At 39.6% G+C, this 23,388-nt stretch overlaps 1 protein-coding gene across 5 annotated transcripts in view; it reads right to left on the bottom strand.

Annotated features, from left to right (window-relative positions):
• ZNF536 (zinc finger protein 536) overlaps window positions 1-23,388 on the bottom strand; it is a 453,952-nt gene that overhangs the window by 169,186 nt on the left and 261,378 nt on the right. For all 5 annotated transcript variants that reach the window (XM_081870148.1, XM_081870150.1, XM_081870149.1 and 2 more), the window contains one exon: window positions 4,379-4,531. In XM_081870148.1, coding sequence (XP_081726274.1) covers window positions 4,379-4,531 — 153 coding nt within the window. The remainder of the gene's footprint in view (window positions 1-4,378; window positions 4,532-23,388) is intronic.

Genomic DNA, 23,388 nt, shown 5'->3' on the forward strand with positions numbered 1-23,388 from the left:
CCATTAACTTCAAAGAAGCAGGGAGGAATTACAGGAAACAGCAGCAACATGGTGGTCAGGAGGATAGCAGGAGAAAAACCCAAAGGGAAAGAGTTGTATCACCAAAGGTCAGCTGCCCAGTACTACATCCGCAGGTGGGAATAGATGAGGGCAGGTGGGTATTTTAAGGCTTTCTGGGGCTACCACAGTGGCAGGTGAGAAATAAGACTGCATAGAAATGTCACACAGAGGGAATGCTGTGATGAAAAGAGCTCCTAGCAGGCAAGCATGAAGGGCTCACCCAGTATCACTGCTTACAAGAACTACTACACTGTTGTTTTGAAGGCACTTTGTCCTCAGCAGAAGAGGGACACCTCTACAGTGGTAAGAGCCATGGATTGCTACTTAAGGCACAAAGGAGCAGGCTGAGTTATCTAAATGCAGAAGTTCTTCTATAGGGTTTATGGAGGACCTGGGCTTTCTGCCGCTGACCAGTGTTGAATATTTCAGCCTTACCTATGAATTTGGGGAAAGGATGGAGTCATTCAAGCCATGGGCCTGCAAACACTCAAGTATTCTTGGGAAACTGACTAGTGCCAAATTGCTTTCTAACCATCAGGTGCTGAGGAATCCAAAAATAACAGCTGAGTTAATGCAGTGTCCAAACACAGAAAAATGTTGGTTTTAATCACTCCAGACTTTTAATGAAGTTAAAGCACTGCAAAAAATTGAGGAACTCTTACCCAGAATAACTAAACTAACCAATATGGCATTTGTTTAAGAATTGGTACCAGTTCTATCAAAGAACATAAGAAGTTGTTTTTAAAAATTCTAATAACCCTTGTAATTGGTGATATTACATTGTTTATCATGGAAATTTATAACATGCAAGACTTGCATTCCATTTCAACATATTCTTATTATTTTATAATACTTTGTTCTTTACTTAATGGAAATTGATCTTTATCTATTTTAATATTGTTGTGCTTTTAAAATACTTTGCAAATGTTGTTTGCATAGATTGTATAATGCCTCTGTGAATTCATTGTCTTATTTTTAATAGCAGGTTTTCTTCCCAGGATAATTTTCTTAGTAAGTTTTAGGGCATTATTTTTATAGATAATAAAACATATTTATTTCCCATAAACTGAAAGGGACAGGTTCTGAAATAACAATCAGTGGTGTGTATTAAACAAAAAAGTGACCACCTAATTGCAGTAAGAGTATAGATATATGCAAAGAATAAATAAATGTAGGGTTCCCCCCTCCAACCCACTGCCCCCAGTAACACTTGTTTTAGACCTAAGTATTAAAGTATTATCAAATATTTATATATTGTATTAACTGAGTTTTAAGTGAATCTTTGGATTACTTTTTCAGGTAATTAATTGCTTGATGGATATTCATGATTTTCCATTAGCACAAGTACAGAGAGAACATGGCCCTTCTAAAATTAATTACTCTTAAAAGTTCAATTGATTTTAATTGAAGGGACTTACAGTACAATCCTGTAAGACTTGGGCATAGGCCTTACGGAGTTCAGGAACACTTCCATTGACCTCTTGGTATGCAAATGCAACATGATGTTGTAGCTGACCACAAAACAAAGGCATTCTGAATTTTTAAAGTCTCTAAGAAATCTTGCTCAGATATCACACCAGGTTTATGGCTCTGAAACCTTCCATGGATTTCCATACATACACACATCAAATGCAGGAGTTTCTTTAGGGAGGAATGAGAAAGACAAATATATGTCCATAAAAAAGTTCATAAGATCCCTGCTGGATCAGTCCAAAGTTCCATATCTGGCCAAAGGTCCAACATCCTCTTTCACACATTGCCCAACAAGATAACCCTAAAAGTTTGCAAGCAGGGCACCTAGATGTTCTAGTTAGCTTAAGAGCTAATAGTTCATAGACCCATCAACCATGAATTTGCCTAATCACTGTCAAAGGCTAAATAAGTGGTCATTGCCCCTTTTGTGGAAGTAATTTCCATCCATGAATCTTGGATTAAACATTTATTCTGTCCTTTCTGATTAAGATTTATAGTTTAACAGCTTGCAAGCCTTCAGCATCACTGGCTGCTCTGCATCAACTGCCAATCAATTTCACGTTCTGACCTCAGACATCTATATCACGTCAAATAACTCATATACCTAAACACACGTCTTTTATATATTTCACACATGTATTTTTCAACTATACTAGTGTATCTCCAATAAATGCTTTGGGATTTATTTTGCATTATATGTTTCAGCTCATCGCCATACTGCCTACAAATTTGTTAAATTGTTAGAGAAGCTACAGAGGTGGGCAGTACTTTGAGCATTTAAATAAATGATTGCTGACTTTCTTGCTATGCAAGCTTTTCCAAAGTATCAACATGGAGGCCTTATTTAATTGTTATGATACTCACAGCATGGGAGCTGCTCCAGTCATGGTTTCCTACATGAAAAACCCCCATGTGGTTAGACCTGCTTACTTCCTATGCAGTCCCCACCACTTTTTGTGCTGATGTGACAGTACTGTAGGAAGTAACTGTGTCACTGTGTGGTGCAATGAACCACTGGAAAAAAGAAATCCTGTCTCAGTTTCTACCAATAGCTTATTCTCAGCATCCTGAGACATGAGAAGGAGAGAAAGTTTCCAGGGACAAGTTTTTAGGGATAATTCAAAGTGCTTATTTTGACCTTTAAAACCCTACAACGCTCAGGACTGCAATACCTCAAGGACAGATTTTTGTCCATCTGGACCGGCCTGGACCCTGTAGTCCTCAACAGAGGTACTTCCCCATGTATCCAGACTGAGATGCGGAGGGTGGCTACACATTTTCAATGGTTCCCCCACCATCCAGTCTGTGGAATGGTCTTTCCATGCCTAGCACCATGCTTATCAGTCTTTCAGCACCAAGCTAAGGCTGATTTGCTTAATCAGGTCTTTGGTAATTAAGTTGCCTCCTACGGTAGTGACTGTCTTCTAGTGGAGTGGGTAGGACTTGCCCTTATCAATAGGTTACTAGAGGAGAGTTCTGTGTATTTTTTATGGTTCATTTTGTTACATACTATATATTTTTCTGGTTTTAAATTGCTTTTATTTGTTGCATTTTAACTTAACAAACGGCTTTGAGAATTTCTCCTTGTATAAAGTCACTGACAAATGTAATAAATAATAATCTTCTTGGCAGTTTGTTAAGTGTTTCCTTGTGTTGGGTGCTTATTAACTAATAACACCAGAGTGCTATGGAACTGGGAGATGCTGCTGTAATTCTGACACCCATAAAATTAGGGCTGAGTCAGCCCTGAAATCATCATATTAAAAGCACTTCTTTTTTACCTAGAAAACAGGTGCCCTAATATGGTTGTGGGCGACTGCACATCAGACCCAGACAAGGAACTCTGAAAATTGTGGAAAACATGGCAAAGTGCAGCAGACGACTTTTCTTTGGGAATAGGCACCCATCAGTTTTGAATGCCTTGGAGCTATTCCTTGGTGATTTTTCTTGCCTTGAGTATTTTTGCCTTACGCATTTAATGCCTTGAATGTGTGTGTTCTCAAATGTAAACATTTTTGCTATTATTGCACACTGCTCTGTATATTTTCCAAACATAATAGCAGTAAAAAAGTTTTATAAATAAAATAAATATGGTTTGTGTGTTTATTAAGAAAGTCCAAACTAGGCACTCTTTTATTCATGGTAAACACTTTGTATAGCATTTCTAGAGCTGAGACAAAACCACCTTTTTAATTTCATTTTTGCTTTCGTTAATGTTGCAGTAATACGTTACAAAAATTTGCCCATTTCCCATCCAAGTCTTTGACACTAGAAGGAAGTGTGTGAAAAGCTGGCTTGGAGACTCCAGGGAACTGCGCAGTCTCTGAGCTAATTCGCTAGGAGCTTCCCTGAGCTGTGCCCTGTGGGATAGCTCGTGGCTACAGAGTTTCCTGGAGCAAAAACTATTTTGTAAAAAACAGCCTTTGGGCACCTTTGCACAAGTCTGTGCTCTGATTAGGGCCCAGGAAATGAACAAAGAAACACATCTGATATTCTTAACTGTTCAACACAAGACTATCCTTTTCTGAGCACGGGAAGCCCAGGGTGAAAATCTAAACTCCTGAAGATTTGGCTCAGCACTCTTTAAAAAATGCAGAGTGCTTCACACCTTTATATTGACAATCCTAACAATTCAAAGGTAGATCCATACTGTCACTCCCAGAATGCCAGGGGTGTTAGTGACATTCTGGGTTCTTGCTTGTGCTGAATGCATGGCAGGTGAGAACTGAACTGGGGATTTCTCGGTTCACAGTTCAGTTTCATAGCAACCACACATCAATACAACACCATGTGTGCATTAGTTTCTCCCCTATAAAACATCCACTATGCTACAGGGAGATCTCACCTGTATGTATCCTCAAGTGAACTTTTAAGTGGTGTGATGTCCTGAAAGTTTTCCCACAGTAAGGGCAGTCTTTCATAGCAGACCCAAGGCTCCTGTCTCTCAGCAAAGCTGGTTGCTGGACTCCGGCAGATCTCCCAGCTTCATCGCCGATATCTGAAATATAGAGAGTGTTCTCACATCATTTCAGCACATGTCAAGGAGTTGTTCTCACTCAAACTGCTAACACAACACAAAGCTAAACATGTCAATACTACACCTGTCTGTTTCATTCTTTAAATCTGACAGAATGCTGACAATTCATGTATTTTCTTGTTATTCTCTTAAATTATTTCATCTTCCCCATCGTCGTTTTAAGCAGCATATGGTACCTTTATACTGAACTGAATTAGACAAGAAAAGAAACAGCTGTGTCAGCAGCTGGTTTGATTTCTTCTTTTGCTTCATTCCTATTAAGTACTTTCTCATCCTAAAAAAAGTTTTGTTTTTTAAAGATTTTTTTTTTTTTTGCTGCATTGAATTTGGTTCATTGTTAATCAATATGCAAAGATATACAGAACAAAATAGAAGTCCCTGTTGAAAGTTTTCAGGGCAGAAAAGACTATTATAATTATTACTACTACTAATGATAATAGATAGAATGTCAAGGAGATGGAGGAATTCTACATTCCTAATTCATTAAAAAGGATTGTGTTTTTTTTTTAAAAAAAGAGAGAGTAAGCACAAGCGTAAATCTCTCACGGTGAAATCAAGGAGACTTAAAGGTACTCAAGAAATAATTGCACCCAATGTTTGTTCTAATTGTTTGAAATAACACTTGCGGCTGCCCACAAACCATAACAAGTTATAGCTCTCTATGAGAATGCTATCACTATTATATCACACAGGTGGGGGTAGATGATTCCTGGGTTGCGAGTGTGAGAATTTTGTCCAGTCCAAAACAGTTGATTTCCCAATATTTTATTTATTTATTTATTGCATTTAAATGCCACCTTTTTCTCCATCTCATTTAATCCCCCAAACAACCCTGTGAAGTAGGTTAGGCTGAGAGGCAGTGACTGGCCCAGGGTCATTCAATGAGTTTCATGGCCAAGTAGGGGTTTGAACCCAGGTCTCCCAGGTCCTGGTCTGACATGAACAGAGGACTTCAGGAAATTAAATGATCAAGGCCTGAAACTGGCTGAGCCTGGGGGACTTCCGGGTTGGTGCCCCCGGCAATGGCAGAGCTCCTCCGATCGGGAGGAACTTGCTCCGTGGAAAGTTGGGTCTGTACCGCCACGGCGAAGGCAGAGACCCATTGTAATCACAGGTGGAAGAAGCTTGTGAACCTGGGATTCGGCTGGCACCTTTTGCACCTCCCCTACTCACAGGGAAACCCTGTTTTGGGGATCCGGAGCGACGTGGGGTGAGCGGCGCGGTGCTTTGAATCGACCACTTCTTTCACGGAGTGAAGCCACATTGCTGTTGCCGGAGAGCGCTGACTTTTTCTTGTGGACAATTGGATTTTAAACAACAACCCGTGAGTAAAACAGAAAATTGGATCTTTAAATATCTTAATTTGGCATCGAACGGGAAAGGTTCAAAACAGGAAGTCCGCCTTCCCCTTTTGTAAATAGACTGAAGCAAAGCTTACAAGTTAAGGTCTCGGAAAGCCTTATGTAAAGGATTAAACTTCCATCGATTGAAATTATTAGACCCCCCTTGGAAGCAGGAGAAGAGGGGGAAAATTTTGGACTGTGTATCCTGCAGGAGAGAGTGATCAAAATTAAATTACCACTGCTGTGAACCTGGGAACGGGCTCCCAGTGATTGACGTTTCGGGAGAGTTCATTGACAGCAAAGAGAACGGATGTTGACAGTCAGTTAAATAAGAGAAATATATTGTTTCCATTGTCCGCATCTGCATTTAAAAGGGAGGAAAAGTATCTGAAAATTGAAACTATCTTTATTTTTTGATCTGTGTTGGAAAAGATTGATACAAGTGGAGACTGTTCCCCTCTAGAGGGAGCTTTTGAAACTGTTACAAGAGTGGAGCTGGGAAATCTCCAGCTGCTTGATAAGAACTGTGAGAACTAGAGATTGACCTTGGATATTCAAGAATGTCGACAGGAGAAGCCTTATGGACTGCATTTTCTAAGATAAGCCACTTGTTGGAACAGCTTCATAAAAAGATGGATGCTATGACTACTAAAATTGACATTTTGGAACCAAAAGTGAGCACCAATACAGAAATTATTCAGGATTTGGCACAGGAATCTATTTCAACAGGACAAATTGCTGAAAAGGAGAAGGAGAAAGTTGCTGTTGTCGAACCTAAAGTAATACAAGGGGGAGCCTTAGCTTTACAGAGGCAAATTGAGGACTACAAGTTGAGGCCCTTTATGATTGAGACTAGAAAAAGTCAGATTTTGAAGATTGGAGCCTGGCCTGGACTAGAAAAGGAAAGTTGGAAAGCTCCCTCTATGCAGGGATTAACTGACTTTTGGAATATGGACTTGGGTCAGGAGGAGATTGGAGTTCTGGGGGCCTTTGGATTTGGAGGAATTTTGAAACATGCCCGGAAATACTTTATGGATCCTAGTTTTAATTATGGAAATCTGGCTGACCTGTCGAGAAGGAATAAAAGTATCGTTGGATTGGAGTTTCCCCGAGATCTGTTCTTCAGCATCAAAGAATATGAAGAAGACTGGCAGAAGGGACGTGGAAAAGAGTTAAGAGCCTCGGACATAAGATCTCCAGGTTGATGGACTGTATGGAGTTGACGGAAGTGGCTGGGAGAGTCCGAGACTGGGGAGAGGAGATGGTGGAAGAAGATTGGAAATTTAAACTCTATATATAGAAATATTGTAAAATTAATGAGTGATAGAAAAATGTTGGAAGGAAATTTTATGGCTTTAGCTGAAATGCTATAAGGAGTTAAGCTTAAATAAGTATACTAATTTTAATGGAAATAAGATTAAAAATATGTTAAGACATTTATATGATAGAAAATAGAGAAAGATGGAAAGGAATTGATGAAACAATTACTGGAAGTGGAATACAAAGAGGGAGGTGAGAGGAGGTCAATGATACAAGGGAATGAAAGATAGAATATGGAAAAGGTATGATGTATGTTTTTAAATTGTTTTTGTTTGGTTTGGTTTAGTTTATTGTGTTAGTTTAATGTGTTAAGGTTGTGTTTTGTATTGTTTATGTATTGTATTGTTTTTTCTCTTTTTTGTTCTTTTTGTTCTTTTGTCTTCTTTTTTTCTTTTCTTTTTTGTAAGCTTTAAAAGTAATAAATATTATTTAAAAAAGAAAAAAGAAACTGGCTGAGCCTGGAAGGAGCATGAAAAGGAAACCAAAAGCAGGTAATACCGCAGACTATTGAATACAACTTAGTGGCCAAGCCACTTGCATGCAAAAGTCCTTGGCTGAACCACCATGATCTCCATGGTAGGGTTGGTAAAGATTCTGGCCTCAGAACTTGGAAGCTGGCTGCTAGTCAGTGTATGCCAGTGGTGGCTAGCCTTTGGTCCCCCAGATGTTGCTGGACTACAACTCCCATCATTCCTGACCATCGGCTGAGCTAAGGGGAGGTGGCATCCAACAACGTCAGGACAACCGCAGGTTACTCATCCATAGAGTAGACAGTACGGAGCTGGTTGGATCAATGATCCAGCTCACCTTCTATGACGGGAGTTGTCTTCATAATCCCAGAGAATGTCCATGGTAATTTACCTGGATACTTAAGCCTGAATAAAAACCTCACTGTAGGGCAATGGGAAGATTCCGAATGGATTTTCCCTAGGCCTCCAGAGATAGATACCCCACACAGGGTTGGGGGCACTTTCCCTCTAGTTCTTTCCACTGAATTTTCAGCTGTGTCTGAATTAATTCATCTCATTCTGAAAATGGGAAAGGAGAACGCTAAGAAGTGTCTTTTCTTCTGAAAGCGCTGGTGTGCTGGTGGTGATTTCTCACATCTGTGTTCAGAAGTAATCAAGAGGAATATGTGACAGTCCCTGAAGAAGAGAAGAGGGTGATAGCAGCATGCTTTGGCTGCAGGTGGGGTTTTTTATATTTTAGTTGTGGATATGCAAAGTTTTCTTTTGTGTTTGTTTTCAGCTAAGACTGTGAAGGCTTTCTATTGTATCATTTTTCATTGGCAATAGGAAATTCATCAAATAGCCTAGAAGAGAGCGGAGTGACCCTATTACCCAGGAAAAGGTGGGATGAGGGAGATTTTTTTTTTTGAGGTGGGTTGAAGAATAGAACAGTTAGACATTATGTGCCTTTTCACTCTTCTGGGTTTTGTTTTCTGAAAGGTTCCTTGTAGGCTTAACCAGTTTGTCCACAGGTCTGTTCCTGAATTCCAGGTTGTGTCAAAATAGATTATCTATGATTTAATCATAGGTGAGGAGGCCAACTTGCATTTCATCCCTGAGACCTGGGTCAAGAAAGGTTGGAGGAGATAGTCTCTCCCAGCTCTGCCTTTCTGGGTCCTCAGTACAGCACCAGGAGAAGAATGGTTGCTATAATTCTTTGCATTCTTTTTGAAATCCTTATGAAAATTCATCAGCATTTTAGTGTGAATCTCTCCTAATATATACACATATCTGCAAAGCAACTTCCCCTCAAATAAAACATTTGTGTGTGCTGTTTGCACTAATTTGTGCATTAATATGCATACTTGACCCTAGTCCATGCATTTTTGCACAAATCACTTTGCTGGAGAACTGCGTTGCAAAATTCAGAGAAGTGCACGTTTTGAAGGACAGCTGTATTGCATTTCACATATTGTATCAGAAAGTGCGAATTAGGTGGGCTCCCCATTAAATGTGAACTGAATCCCTAACTGGAGATGTATTTAGAGTGACACCAAACGACAGGAATGAGTCAAGGCATGAAGGGGGTGGGGGTGGGGAGTAGAACCTCTGCCTTGAACCAGAGAGAGAGAGAGAATTAGTAACAAGAAATACAGCAAAGGGATACTTATGTGGACTTAATGGATAGGTTTCTTAAATAACAAATTAAAATGAAAACAAATGCCTTTCCAGTTATGTCATGTGATTAAAACACCTACTGAAGGAATCACAGATAGTCATGAACTTTTGCTGAACAAGAATAAGTTTAGGTTTGTTTTTTAAGATAAAAGTGAACAAGTTAATAAAATAAATATATGGCTGATTAAGATTCTCTGAGTGTTCTGCTTGAAATGCTAGCCAGTTATAACACAAAGTATATGTTAGAAAGCTAGCAACAGACATTTTTAATTATTCACAGGATTTAAGAGTAACATAATGCAGAATCTATGTGGTCTTTCAAGCAGACATGGAGAGAGGCTATTTTATATTTCTCAATTCCTCAAGGACTTCTAATTGTCACAGTATTTACACAGTATTGCATATGGAATTCAAGAGAGAAAATTACACTGAGATGCAAAACTGGGATATAGGAAGCATATATGTGGTGCAAAACTATGCCTGTGTGAAGGCAATTTTATATATATATTGACTGTGATAAACAGAGTGCAAAAAAGGCAGACACCCCATATCAACAGATAGCTAAAGCTAACAAGCCACTCATGATGAATTTACAGAATAAAAGTACTAGTTATGTTTTGCTAGATGTCATTCTTAATGACAGCTTGTTAGACATTTCTCTTTTATCTTTCTATCTAGGGTATGTGTGGCCCAATAAAAAAAAAGAATAAATTTGTAAGATAAACAGCTCGCTTTGCAGATTTAAGAGACTAATTTTCACTTTACACAAAACTGATTCCCCCCCCCCTCCCCTCTTCTTCTTCTTCTTTTGGTGAAGCTAGAAGGCTGTGGAGTTTAAAACTAATCCCTCCAAAAAAGCAAACTGAAAACAACAAGGCAGCGCAACGTGTGGGTGGTCTGAAGAGTTGTCCTTTAGATTTAAGTAGACATACAGTAGATAGCTCCTCCAGTGGGGCCATACCTATAAGGACTTTTTTTCCCCACAGAGAGCACATTCATGAGGTTTTAAAGCTGTGTTGAGGGCTTTCTTTTGGCCTGTCTCTCTGACTCTCTTTCACATAAATACACCCCCTTCTCTAAATTGCTGGAAGTTGCAGCTACCTGAATGAATAGCTCTACGTGGTCAATGAATACGACAGGTTTGAAACTTTTCATCATTCTCTTTCCACAGAACTCAGTACTTTCACTCCCAATATTCAATTTATTTATGATGTGCTTCATTTATTGTTTATAACTACTTTTGTAATTATGTAAATCATTTCATGTTGTAAGCTGCTTTGAGCATGGTTCTAAGTACAGAAAGGTGGCATACAAATCAGATGGTAATGATGTTGATGTTGATGATTTGTGTTGCAATTCTAAACACAGCTACAAGTAAGCAAGCCCCCATTGAACAAAGCGGGACATATTTCTGAATAAGCAGGTATAGGATTGCACTCTTATTTAAATAATTCAGGCAGCAATTTTAAATACCCTTACTAACACAGTGCGAGCTATTCCAAGAAAATATCCATGTATCAGCACAGAGGTGTTTAAAGCCTGTGTAAAATAAGTTTAAAATATGAAGAGGCAATAATACAAACAGAAACATACAAAGCAACTAGTATTAGACTAGCAACTGAGGCGTCTCAAGGCCTTTCTATTCCTTCCAGGCACTGGCGGAAGAACAGGCGTGTGGGGGGAGCGCACCGCCCTGGCAGTGCGATCCTGGCTGGGTGTAATCGTGGCTGCCCCCAGCCCTCGCTGGGCACCATGTGCCCCATGGGCAGCGCGCCACAACCCTATGAGTAGAGCACCAAGCCCCTGGGATGCACGCCAGCCCGGCCCCGCCTGCTCTCCATCCCCCGGTGCCAGAGCATGAAGCTCCGCCACTGCTTCCAGGAGCTTCCTTGAATGTATCGAAAGAACTTACTGCAGCATCAGTGCAGGACAGGGATATTTGAAATGTTCATTTGATCTTCTAAACCTCAACTCTTTGATATGTTAAATCATTATTTCATAGTTTTGTCATATAGGGTAGACCGGCATGATCTGCAAGCAACGAAACTGAATAGAGACAACTGTCTTGATAACACTCCCCCCCCCCCATTATTATTTTTTGCAAGTCCATTCACCACACAGAACTGGTGAGCCATATTTGGCTTGGTTGATCAACAGTTGGGCAGGCCTGATGTAATGGGCACTAGAGAAAAGACTATATTGATTAGTTTGTTAAACACTCCCTGCCCTCAAACAAGGTAAGGTATAAAGGGGAAGAGCCGCACAGTCAAAATGTAAATCAAGCACACAAAAGCAAATAAATGAAATTCTTCAGTGGTCTTGCAACTATAGTCATAACACAGGAAGCAAACAGAATTGAGCAGATGTCCCAAGATTAGACTGTACTATACTTGAACTGAATTCATAATTATACTAAATTGGGCCCCTAATGTGGTATTGTGTGGGGATGTCCCTGCATTGAGGTAGAAGACTCTCATTATGCTTCTTCGGCATTTCCCACAGTTCAAGATATTTTGGTTGTTCCCTCATCACAATACTCTGTGACAGATCTGGATTACAGGCAGCTGGGGCAATATAAGGAGCCAGGTAATATTTGTACAGTGGGCATTATAAGGAACAGGCTGTAGGATAGTAGGAGTACATTAAGCTCTATGGGAGTATGATCGCAACAGCTTAGGAATGTTCATGCACAAACATACACAGTAGAAAAACCATGTTTGTGGGTCAAAGACATGCGGGATTTGAGATTTTGAGGACCCTCAAGTGATAATTGATAGAAGTTGGCACTGAGTGTGGAATATCCAAGTTCATTTCCTTCTACAATGCTTTTGGGATCAAAATTATAATGAAATGTGTTTCCAAAAGTCGTTTCCAGGTAGAAATGAAGAATTATATAGCCTTTTCAACTTTAGAAATATTGATTAGGCTCTTCGTCAAGTTGCAGGTAGTGATGAAAGAGGAAGTATGAGTGACTCGTTCACTCTTTTCCTTCTTTTGACTTGCAAAGGATGAGCCACACACAAATCTTGTGGGCATAAAGCAAAAGTGCTTCACACCAAATAATGGATTCGTAAGAAGTGAAGGTTCTTCCTCATTAGCCACTTTCAGTAACATGTGAAAGAGATAAAGTTATTATGAAATGTCAGATCTTGAAAAATCTAAGAAGTCATAATTTTGTTATTTTCACTATTATATTTGGGGTACATAAACATTATTCACAAAATTATGAAAGATATAAGTTCTAAGGGATAGACACTGGGTGAGATCCAACACAATTTTCTGCAAGATGCTTGAATCCTGACATTGCTGCATAAGCAGGAATGCATGAATGGTCAGCAGTTGTGCTGGGCTTGTGCAACATCTTTTGCAAACACAAGATACTTGTTGGATTCAGGAATCCTGCTGCATTAAGAATGGGACTCCTGTTGGCAGAATGGCTGTTGCACAAATAGGCTGCCACAACTGGATATTGCAATTATTTATACCCCACCCATCTGGCTAGGTTTCCCCAGCCACTCTGGGTAAGATTAAAATACATTAAAACATCAGTCATTAAAAACTTCCCTAAACAGGGCTGCCTTCAGATGTCTTCTAAATGTCAGATAGTTTTTTATTTCTTTGACATCTGATGGGAGGGTGTTCCACAGGGTGGGCGCTACTACCGAGAAGAGTACTACCGAGAATGCCTGGTTCCCTGTAACCTCACTCTTTGCAGTGAGGGAACTGCCAGAAGGCCCTCGGCGCTGGACCTCAGTGTCTGGACTGAACAATGGGGGTGGAGATGCTCCTTCTGGTATACTAGGCCGAGGCCATTTATGGTTTTAAAGGTCAGCACCAATACTTTGAATTGTGCTCGGAAACGTACTGGGAGCCAATGTAGGTCTTTCAGGACCAGTGTGGAAAGTACAAATTAGATTACGTACAAATTAACAGTTTATAATACAGTGAGGTCATTCTGCCCACCCCCTATGTATTTTAAGTAGTGTTTTTTATGTTGCTGTAAACACCAGAGAAGGAGCAGACATGTCTTCACCTGATGTGCATTGCCTGGGCGTACAACCCCCCAAAACCCCTACTCAATGAAGCTGTCATCTGGGCATGCACAATGGATGTCTCAAACGTGCACACCTTACATTTTCAGATTGTATGGAAGCTGGTTTTAGGGAAACGCATCACGCAGCAGTATTTCTCAAGAAACTACAGTCTATCTATGGACTGTGGCTAACCTCATGTGTACATGGCTTCAAACACACCAGTGTTGGGAGAGCACTGGAGCAAGAGTGAATGAGAACGTGTACACAGCCTTAGTTATAATGATAATACACAGCCTTGAAAAATCATACAACACTGGTTGGATGTATTGAACAGCAAAAAAAAATTGCTTTTAGCTGCTGTTTGAAATCGAAAAATGTTTCATCGCCTCCATTTTTTAAAGTCAGAGTTACTCATAACTAATGCTTTTGGTACTTAACAAGCGACCTTATATTAAATATTCTGAAAAAGACACATGCATTTTGGGCCTTTTAACAACTTGCTGCCTTTGTTATTTTATCAAAGGATTTAGGGTGCTTTTTTAAAGTGACCATGTATGGTCATGCTACACTGTTAAGCATTAATATGGATCGGCAAAGAATTTGTTGAAACAAAGAGCTATTTTAGAGTCGATTTGGAACAGAGCCCTGCCAATGAGGAGAAAATAGCTCTGTCCTGTTTGTGTAATTAGAAATGAAGATTATACGAAAATGCTCTTTTGGTAAGTGAAAAATATAGACTTCAGATTTTCCTGTTAGTCACTTGAATGGCACAGGCAAACAAAAGATCCAGACTGCATTGCTTTTCAGAGAAGTGCATTCTGAGTGAGTGTGTCAGATATACTAGCTTTGAAAACACATCAGATTTAAGGAAGGGGAGGCATGGGACTTTCCATATAGAAAAACCACTCATGGAAGCCCAGGGCAGCAGCAGCAACATAGAAGCCTCAAATAATCATAGTCAATACTCTCAGGCTGCAAGTGAGCTAAGAGTTTTCTCATGCATGAGGAAAAGGAAGTTGGAAACATTCTAAACAATTTATCAGTAACTGGGAAAGCAAGACTTGCTGAATGAAGGATGCAGTTATGTATTTACTGGTATAGCAAATACTCAACGAGGCAGGGTTTTTCATACTCCATGCCTCTTAATTCACTGCACTGCTGGCCTTTATGCATAAAGGTCCTACTCTAACAGAACAGGCCTTGCAAATATATTTCCAAGCTGATGCCAACCTTATCTACCAGGTAGAACTCAATATGAAAAGTCTCCTATCCACACACAGACACCAATACATTTTTGTTTAATGAAAGCAGCTTAAGGCAAAAGAACTGTAACTCAGCAGAGTCCTATTCAAAAGGTCTCATCCACAAACTAGTGTGTGCATGGGGAAGTGGGACCACATCTCATGGCTCTGCCTGATGCCATGCCCTTTGTTGTTGGGAGCTTCTGTGTACACCCACAGGCTTCCACATGATCTGGAATAGTGTGGAAACGATATACACACAACTATTGGGAATAGCACACTAAAATCATCCACCCACCCACACGAATGTGTGGAGGAAAGCAGCTGAAAAGGCCTAAAAAGTCTTTTTCATAATTCTCTTGGGTGATTTGCTAGATCTGAAGCACTTCTTTGCAAATTTCAAGTGCTGTACTATGTCTTAGTCCAGGCATAGGCAAAATTGGCCATCCAGATGTTTTGAGACTACAACTCCCATCATCCCTGATGACTGATCCTGTTAGCTAGGGATGATGGGAATTATAGTCCCAAAACATCTGGAGGGCCGAGTTTGCCTATGCCTGTCTTAGTCAAAAGACTGAGAATTGGAAAGTAACCTGAATGGCCCAGAATAGTATTGATTGTATGAGATTTGCAAGAGATATCCTCTTGTGTTGAACAAACCCCAGGAATAGGGTGGCTAAAAAGACCTGATGCATCAATTTGATCTGGTAGTAAGGTAGCTTGAACAGTACCAACAGCTACTTGCTGCTTCTACAGCAACATTTTGGGCTTGGGTCTTCTAGTCGGATCCTATGAGCCACTGTGCAACTGACAGAATTGAGGTTAAGTGAGTAAAAGTGGGCAACATGTATTATAAATTGTAATCTGTTGGCTTGTTTCATGGTCAAGTTGCCAAGCAGTTTCAGATGACTTTTCAAAATTTAGTCTCCCCAAAGTCTGGAATACACAATTGACCCTTAACGTAACTTGCAGGTGATGACCTTTGTCCCTTTGACTGAACTGTAAACACTGGATTCTGCTGCATAGTGATCTGAAAGTTTCACCAAGCGAAAAATGTAAGCTGGCTTCACTTGAAGTTGTGCTCCTGTTTATCATGAAAGGGTTTGTGCGGGATAGGGGGTGGGGAGGATGTAAAGGCAAATGATAACCCAAGCCCCTCCCAATTTCTTTTAAGTATGTAAAAATCCAAACATTATTATAATTCAGAAACCAGATGCCACCCCTCTTCTCCCATTCTCCAATTCATTTTGCTTTAAGGTGTGCGGCAAAGTGCAAAAAATCATTTGTAACTTTTTTATTCAAAAAAAGAAAAACAAAGCTTTGGCTGTGTATACACCATACATTTAAAGCACATTTCAGCTCCTAAAGAACACTGGGAACTGAGCTCTTTAAGTGGTAAAGAGCTACAATTCCCAGCACCTTTAAGAAGCTACAGTTCCCAGGATTAATATTTTTTTGGGGGGTGTCTTGAAATGTGTGTGAATGCATGGTGTTGGCGCAACCATGGTCCCTTAAGGAACAAACCGTGTTCTGAAAATTGTGCCTGCTGAAACCAAAATTATTGTTCCTAGCCCTGCTGAAATTGCTGTATTCTTTTTAAAGCAAACAAACAAAAGCCTCCTTAAACACCTTACAATACTATCCATTTAACAGTTTGGCAGAAGGAAAGTCCCTCATGAACACTGGCCTGTGCCTTTCTCTTTAACCAGCTGAGTGATCGGAGCTTTTAATATAGCTGTTCCAATTATTGTAAAAGTCATCTAGTACCTTATAACCACAAATATTGACAGTTTATTGCACAACACATCCATGACATTTGAAGGTCACATCATACATAATACATACTCTTTTATAAAAGTGTCTAGAACAAAGAGATACATGATCAGCAATTACATTGTACTAGTTTTTGGTAGTGGTTTAGTTGTATTTAAAGAAAGAAATATATGCACTGTACAAAAAGCATGAAGTCTTATTAATTAACACAAGGCAACCATTTTGTATAAATAATTTCAATCAACAATACTTTGCTTAACAAGACATAAATGGAAGGAAGGAAAGTAAAAGAAAAACAAACTTGTCCTACCCTCTAACCACTCATTGATAGGCTTAACTCTACATGGTGGGAAAGAGCCTCAAGTAAGGTCTAATTGATTCCTCTCCCCCCCCCCCCAATATATTTCAAGGAAACCAGAGTACTGGTCTTGAGACAAAGTGGGAGAAAGTACAGGCTATTACATGCCCGGGCCATTTCTGAGTACTTAAACAACTTGGGTCATAGACTCATGGCACAAATTTGCATAAAATTTGCATATGATACTGTATTTTTCCATGTATTAGACAAGGTTTTTTGACTCAAAAATCATGTCAAAAAACTGGGGTCGTCCAATACATGGATAGTGGCATGGGGGGGAGCGGCGCACCCGCCAGCCAGCTGGTTGGTGGGAGTGCAATTTCCCCCAATGCCGCTGTGTGAAGGAAACGATCTAGGGAGTGTTTCCTGCCCACAGCTTCGTGGAGGGAGAAGCTCAACAACTTTGGGCCATCTCCCCTCATTTTCTTAAAATTGAGTCCCCCAAAATGGGGCGGTCTTATACATGGGGACATCTTATAGACAGAAAAATACAGTAATTTGCAGATTTGAAATTTGGGCTGACTTCAGAGGGAAACAGGCTAACAAATTCTGGCTCTTGCTTTCAGGACTTTCTCTGAACTATGAGGTGCCAATAGAGTTTTCTGGATTGTGCCCTGTGTCACATCTGCAATCTGTTGCAACAACTACTGCTGTTGCGCACACGCACAAACACACAGACACACACACACACCTACCTTTGTCCAAGAACTAATATGACTTATCTCTCTTTCTGGGACTCACTGGCACTTCGTTTTGCAACATACCAACTGCTCTGAAAGCAAAGTCTGTATAAAATTAATCTGAGAAAAAGGGGAAAGGGTGTGGAGACCCTGCACCTGACACAAAAGACCCCTGGGCCACCCTTACCTGCCTAGAGATGGTGAATCTGTCCATTTTGATTTCTCATCATTCCAATGTTAAGTTCGGTTCTCCACATTTGCACATCACTTTGAGGTTTGTTTTTTAAAGTTCTCATGAAAATTCACCAGCACTTTCGTACGAATTCTTCCTCCTACACTGATGATATGCAATTTTGCCTTGCACACAGATTTTTGCAAAGCAGTTTCCCTCCAATATAATTCATTTGTATATGTTATTTTCACTTGGAAATGCACCCTTTAGTCTATGCATTTCCGTACACATTACTTGGGTGGAGAACTGCACTGCAAAATTCAGAGAAGCACAACTGTTAAATGATGGCTGTGTTCCGTTTCCTGTATTGTTTCTGAAAGTACAAATTAGGCAGGGTCTGCCTTTAAATGGGGACAGAATCAAATGTCTCCTCTATTGCGACCCTGCCTCATGTTCCTAGAATGTGTCCTCACCCCACATTCCAAATTTCCATATAGTCCACAAGATCCATGGCACTCAGAGCTGATTAAAACTTTGAAACCCTGGCTTATGCATTCAGAGAAGTGGCTTTCAAATGTTATGTCTCCTGCACTACCATGCAGAAGCACTTTTCAGCAGCCTTCAAATGGGGGCTGTAATATTTAAAAATCAGTTTCTACAAATTGACAGTAGCATTTTAAAAAGATGTCAGGGGTTGACACAAGCAAATTCTGATGACACAAACAAATTCTTATGAAAGCACCATGTTTGGTTGTTTCTGCTTTCCTATCAGAGAATGATTCTAGCCACAAAAACTTGTTATATAATGATGGTGATATCCATCACTTCATTATTATGCATTTCCAGAATATCCCAAAATAAAGAGCAGGTTAGAAATGCAGGAATCTTGTTCTCGCGTCCTAGTAAGACACCTATGTTTCCTAATGTAAAAGCCTTGTAGATAACTCAAATATAGGGATCTTGGGATCCCTGGTGAATTTCTTAACTTTCTTTATGGAACTTTGGATGATGTTCAACTACATTTTACTGAAAGTAGATGCATTGAAATGAATGCCCCTAACTAAGTAATGTTTATTAATTTTAACGGGTGTACTCTCAGTAAAACATAGTTGAATGGCGCCCTTTGTTACCAATCAATAGGGAGAATGGATGCAGTTTTTTAAACGGAAGTTTTATAGAAGTCAAAGTTATTATTCAAGATATTGAGTCAGATAAAAAGGCATATGACCGTAATTAATTCTGACTCAATTTAGCTTTCTTGGAAAGTGTGACTGAATAGCTATCACCTTTCTGAGGATGTCCATTTATAATCACTGAACAGAGGATTTGGCTGCTGCTGCAACAGTGCTTTGGAATTTAAGTCTGGTTGTCAATAAACTCATGCAGCTTCCTGACAAGTGGCAAGTGAACTTCAAGCCTCCTAATTAACCCCCTATGCTCATTTATTCGGGAAGAAAAAATAAAATAAAGGGTTACAATTTTGTCTGCTGCAACCAAAGTTCTTTTGGAAAGAAACTTTCTAATTTCCATGAGAGTCAGCTTGGTTTCTTGCCAGGCTCCCTTCTCCAAATTTCAGATTCACTTGGGATGGTTTTGATCAACAGGTTGAATGTGAAGAAGCAGCTTGATTATTGCCTAGATAAGGCTAGTCCTTCCCGTACTTCATCCAGATTGTTTATTTCATTTGGAGAAAATTCCAGTGGGGGGATCTCTCTCAGTGCAGAAGCTGTCCAAACGGATCATCTTTTGTACTCTGAAGTGTTATTTGAAAGCAGGTGTTTGGGTACCAGATGGCTTTAAAGCCCATACCACTAGGGTTATAGCAGCTTCTGCAGCTTATCTGTGACATATTCACATCACTGTCATTTGCAGAGTGGCTACCATGGAGCTTCATAAATACTACTTCTTATTTTTCACCCAGCATTGTTCTCTTGATGCCAAGGCTAGATCAGATACCAAATTTGGAAGAGTTGCCTTACAGAAGTCCCTCTTTAATTAAGTCCTTGATGTCCTACTACCGGGATGCATGTCTGCTGCTGATTAATCTCAAAAAAACCAAAACAAAAGGGAGATTCACAAGGGAGAGAAATATGCCATTCACATTAAGTACCATAACAACATACAAGGATTCTGCGAACAAATAGCCGGTTCTAACCTTGGGCCCTATCTGCACTATACATTTAAAGCACTGTCATGTCACTTTAAACAGTCATGCCTTTCCCTAAGAATCCTGGTTACTGTAGCTTGTTGAGGGTGATAAAAGTTGTTAGGAGACCCCTATTCTCCTCACAGAGCTACAATTTCCAGAGTGGCTTAGCAATCAATCCCTCTTTTCCAGGGAACTCTGGGAATTGTAGCTATGTGAAGGAAATAGTTCATCTAACTATCCCCCAGACCCCAAAGTCTCATTTCTGGTTAATTACTGTTTGGATTTAGCCTTTTCGCCACCGAGAAATGTCACATACAGGATGGTCAGACTTGCAGAAGAACAATTACTTAAAATAAGACCTGATACACCTCCCACTTTAAGAAACTACAGCGAATTTGTAAATGCATAGAAGATGATACAATATGAATAGTATTGATAGGAATAACACGTCTTCATCAAGATATGATATGGCTGAGTCAAAATAGCTGCCACAAATTTTCCACTCTATTTGCAGTAGGTGAATTTAAGAGAAATTCTCCAATACTTGGAGGCGAGGAAGAAAATTCCCAGAAAATTGTCTTCTGAGGAAATTTCTTCTTGGCTATACTGTTAGTTTACAACAAAGAGTGAAAGAAACAATGGGCTAAAAGAGGAGGGCTGGAATCCATGTTTCTTACAACAATATTAAAATGTATTTGATGGATCCACAATTGCACCCACAATTTGACCATATTCACAGATAGTAAAATTGGGGAGGATGCTACTGAATATTCTCAGCAGTTATTCCGCATCTCAAAGGGAGCTTGGAAAAAAGAGAAAATTATAAGAAAACCTAACTTTTTAGCTACATTTTGGCCTAGTTCTAATATGGGTGGCAGCTTTGATGCTTGACTCGATTCCACTCTCTTAGAGCATTTTCACTGGAATTAAATAGACTTAACAAGAGCTGGAGGAAGATCATTCATGAGAGGCTAAACAACATAATTTGACTAGAAATTTGAATTTTGCAAGAATTCAGCCGTCTCTGTTGGCAGGAACAAATGAATTAGATACACATTGGAGTATTTTATTTTATTTTTATTTTTTTGCTAATTTGGGCACATAGGTATGAAGATGAGGAAATAAGTGGCCTTGATAGCATTGGGATTTATATCCCCCTCACCCCAAGTAGATCTACACCATTTTATGAGCAACAAATGAAAACATAAAACATGCTATTTTCAAAGTATCACAAGGACTGCTTTGCAGATACAGTCAATTTCCTGCAGCAATTATAGGAGTGAATTTTAAATCTAATAATGTATGCTGATGTTTGTCAGTCAGCCTAATTGCATATACTTCTAGTGTATCCAGCCACTAAAACAGTAGCTTTTATCTCAGCCTGCGCACATGCACACACACTCAGGCACACACATACCAGTATATATTTATTGACAGATACACACAGGTATGAAGGACTGGGTTCTTCATCCATCTTGCTGGCTCAGCCAGGCACCTGAGTGTATAGCAGAGGGCATGTGTTTCTCTTTCCATGGAACCTTATTCTACATCCACCCTTGACAGAACTGGCAATCTGAAGGTAAAAGCCAACTCTGACTACCAAGGGAAACAAGCGGATGAGCAAGAAAGAAATTCAATTTACTGGTGAACCTACCTAGTTCACACTTTCTGGAACAATACAAGAAATTTGCACTCTCTGAATTTCACAAGCTAATTCTCCAGCCAAGTAAAGTGTACAAAAACACATGTACTAGGGTAAAATGTGCATAATGATGCATGTATTAGTAAAAAAATAATATAGAAAGAACGCATTACATTTCTGGAAATAGCTCTGCAAAAAATGTGTATATAAGGCAAACTTCATTTTTAAAGAAATATGTATTTTAGGAAAAAATGCACTAAAATCCTGATGAATTTTCATAAAGTTTTCCTTTTTAAAAAATAAATAAATAATCTAAACTGATGTGGAAATGTGGAGAACCAAAATTAGGATTGGAAAAATGTGATACGGAGGGAAACTTGGCATTGATTCAAGTGTAAAGTAGCTCAAAGTGCAGTGCCAAACCTAGGATGTGCTTTCTAGCTCCAGTTTTGATCCTACAGGCCTCTGGTATTATCTAACAGCTGCTGACGTCTGGTAGCCTATAGAACTGGTGCAGCAAAGAACAGATATTTTACTTAATATAGGACACTTTCCAGATAAAGTTTGGGATGTTAAGTACCTAAGAACACAAGAATATCCTGCTTAATCAGGCCAATGGCTCATCTGGTCCAGCATGCTGCTCTCACAGTGGACAACTGGATGCCTACAGATATCTCAGAAGTTGAACCCGAGCTCAGAAGAACTCTCCCAACTTGTGATTCCCAGAAATTGGCATTCAGGGGCATATTGCCACCCACAAAGTCTCATTGACTTTAATGGGAAAATTGGGAAGATACTTAACATCCCTTCCACTTAAGGTAACTGGAATGAAGAGTTATCATTTGAGTTGAATAGTATCCATAGTTAAATTATTCCTTCATTGACTCATAAACTCTGGGTTCAAATTTTAACCAGCCCTGTTATGTAGTGGGGTGTCCTAAATGACCCTAAAGTGGTACAATTTCTAAAACATTTTTCACTAATCTGTGACATATCATACTTAATATATTATCCCCTTCTGCTTATTGTGGGATTGACTGACTGGTGTACTTCCCTTCCTCCCAAAGGAGTCCAGGGCTGCAAACAACAGGAAATTGAATAATAAAAACAATTCTGGTGCAGATTGGGAAAGGTTTCTCTTTTGAAGTCCTGGTGGAAGAGGAAGGTCTTCAGAAACTGCTGAAAAGGCAACAGAGACGGTGCCTGTCTAATGTCTGTCAAGAGGTGGGAATTCCAAAGGGTTGGGGCCATCACACATGTATGATGTTGTTGTTCCAGTAGCAAACGTAAGGGTATACTAAGCTTTCAAGAAACACACTGGGTGGTTTTATTTATTTTTAACATTACAAGGTCAGGAAGGTCATACATTAAAGAGCAAACCAAAAGACCTGAGGTCCACAAGGACAGTCATCAAGGTCAGCTACAGGAGAGAGGAACTAAAACAAAGGTCAGGCAGGCCACGTCCAGGAAGGTTAGGAAGGCAACATATTCAGAAGGTAGCCAAAAGGAAAACCAGGACAGTAACACCTTTGGGGCAATGTGACAAAACACAGGAGGATAAGGAAGGTATTTCCAGGATTTGTTGTGAATATAAATAATGTATAAGTAATTTGAAAATGGCAATTTACCTGGCAAGATTTACTTCACAGAATTTACCTTTTGCAAGTTATTGTTTCCTCTCTATTACTCTACAAGCTTAATATTTCTAAACGCAATACTATTGTTGTATACAGTTTCTGTGCCTCCCTATGTTTCAGGGATAGTGTAGTGTAAAGTAATTTTGGTGTCCACCATGCTGATTAACACTGTGGCTGCCTCACATACCATATATGTTTGCTGTATTTATTGCGTCTCACCTCACACAACATATATGTTTGCTGTATTTATTGCATCTCTGTTCAACAGTTCAAAAATGGATTTTTATTTCATTCAGTCAGACAAGTGATCATAACTGAACTGTTATTTCTTCTTATAATGTTC

This window comes from Podarcis erhardii, assembly GCF_964252035.2.
Source record: "Podarcis erhardii genome assembly, chromosome: 7".
NCBI lineage: Eukaryota > Metazoa > Chordata > Lepidosauria > Squamata > Lacertidae > Podarcis > Podarcis erhardii.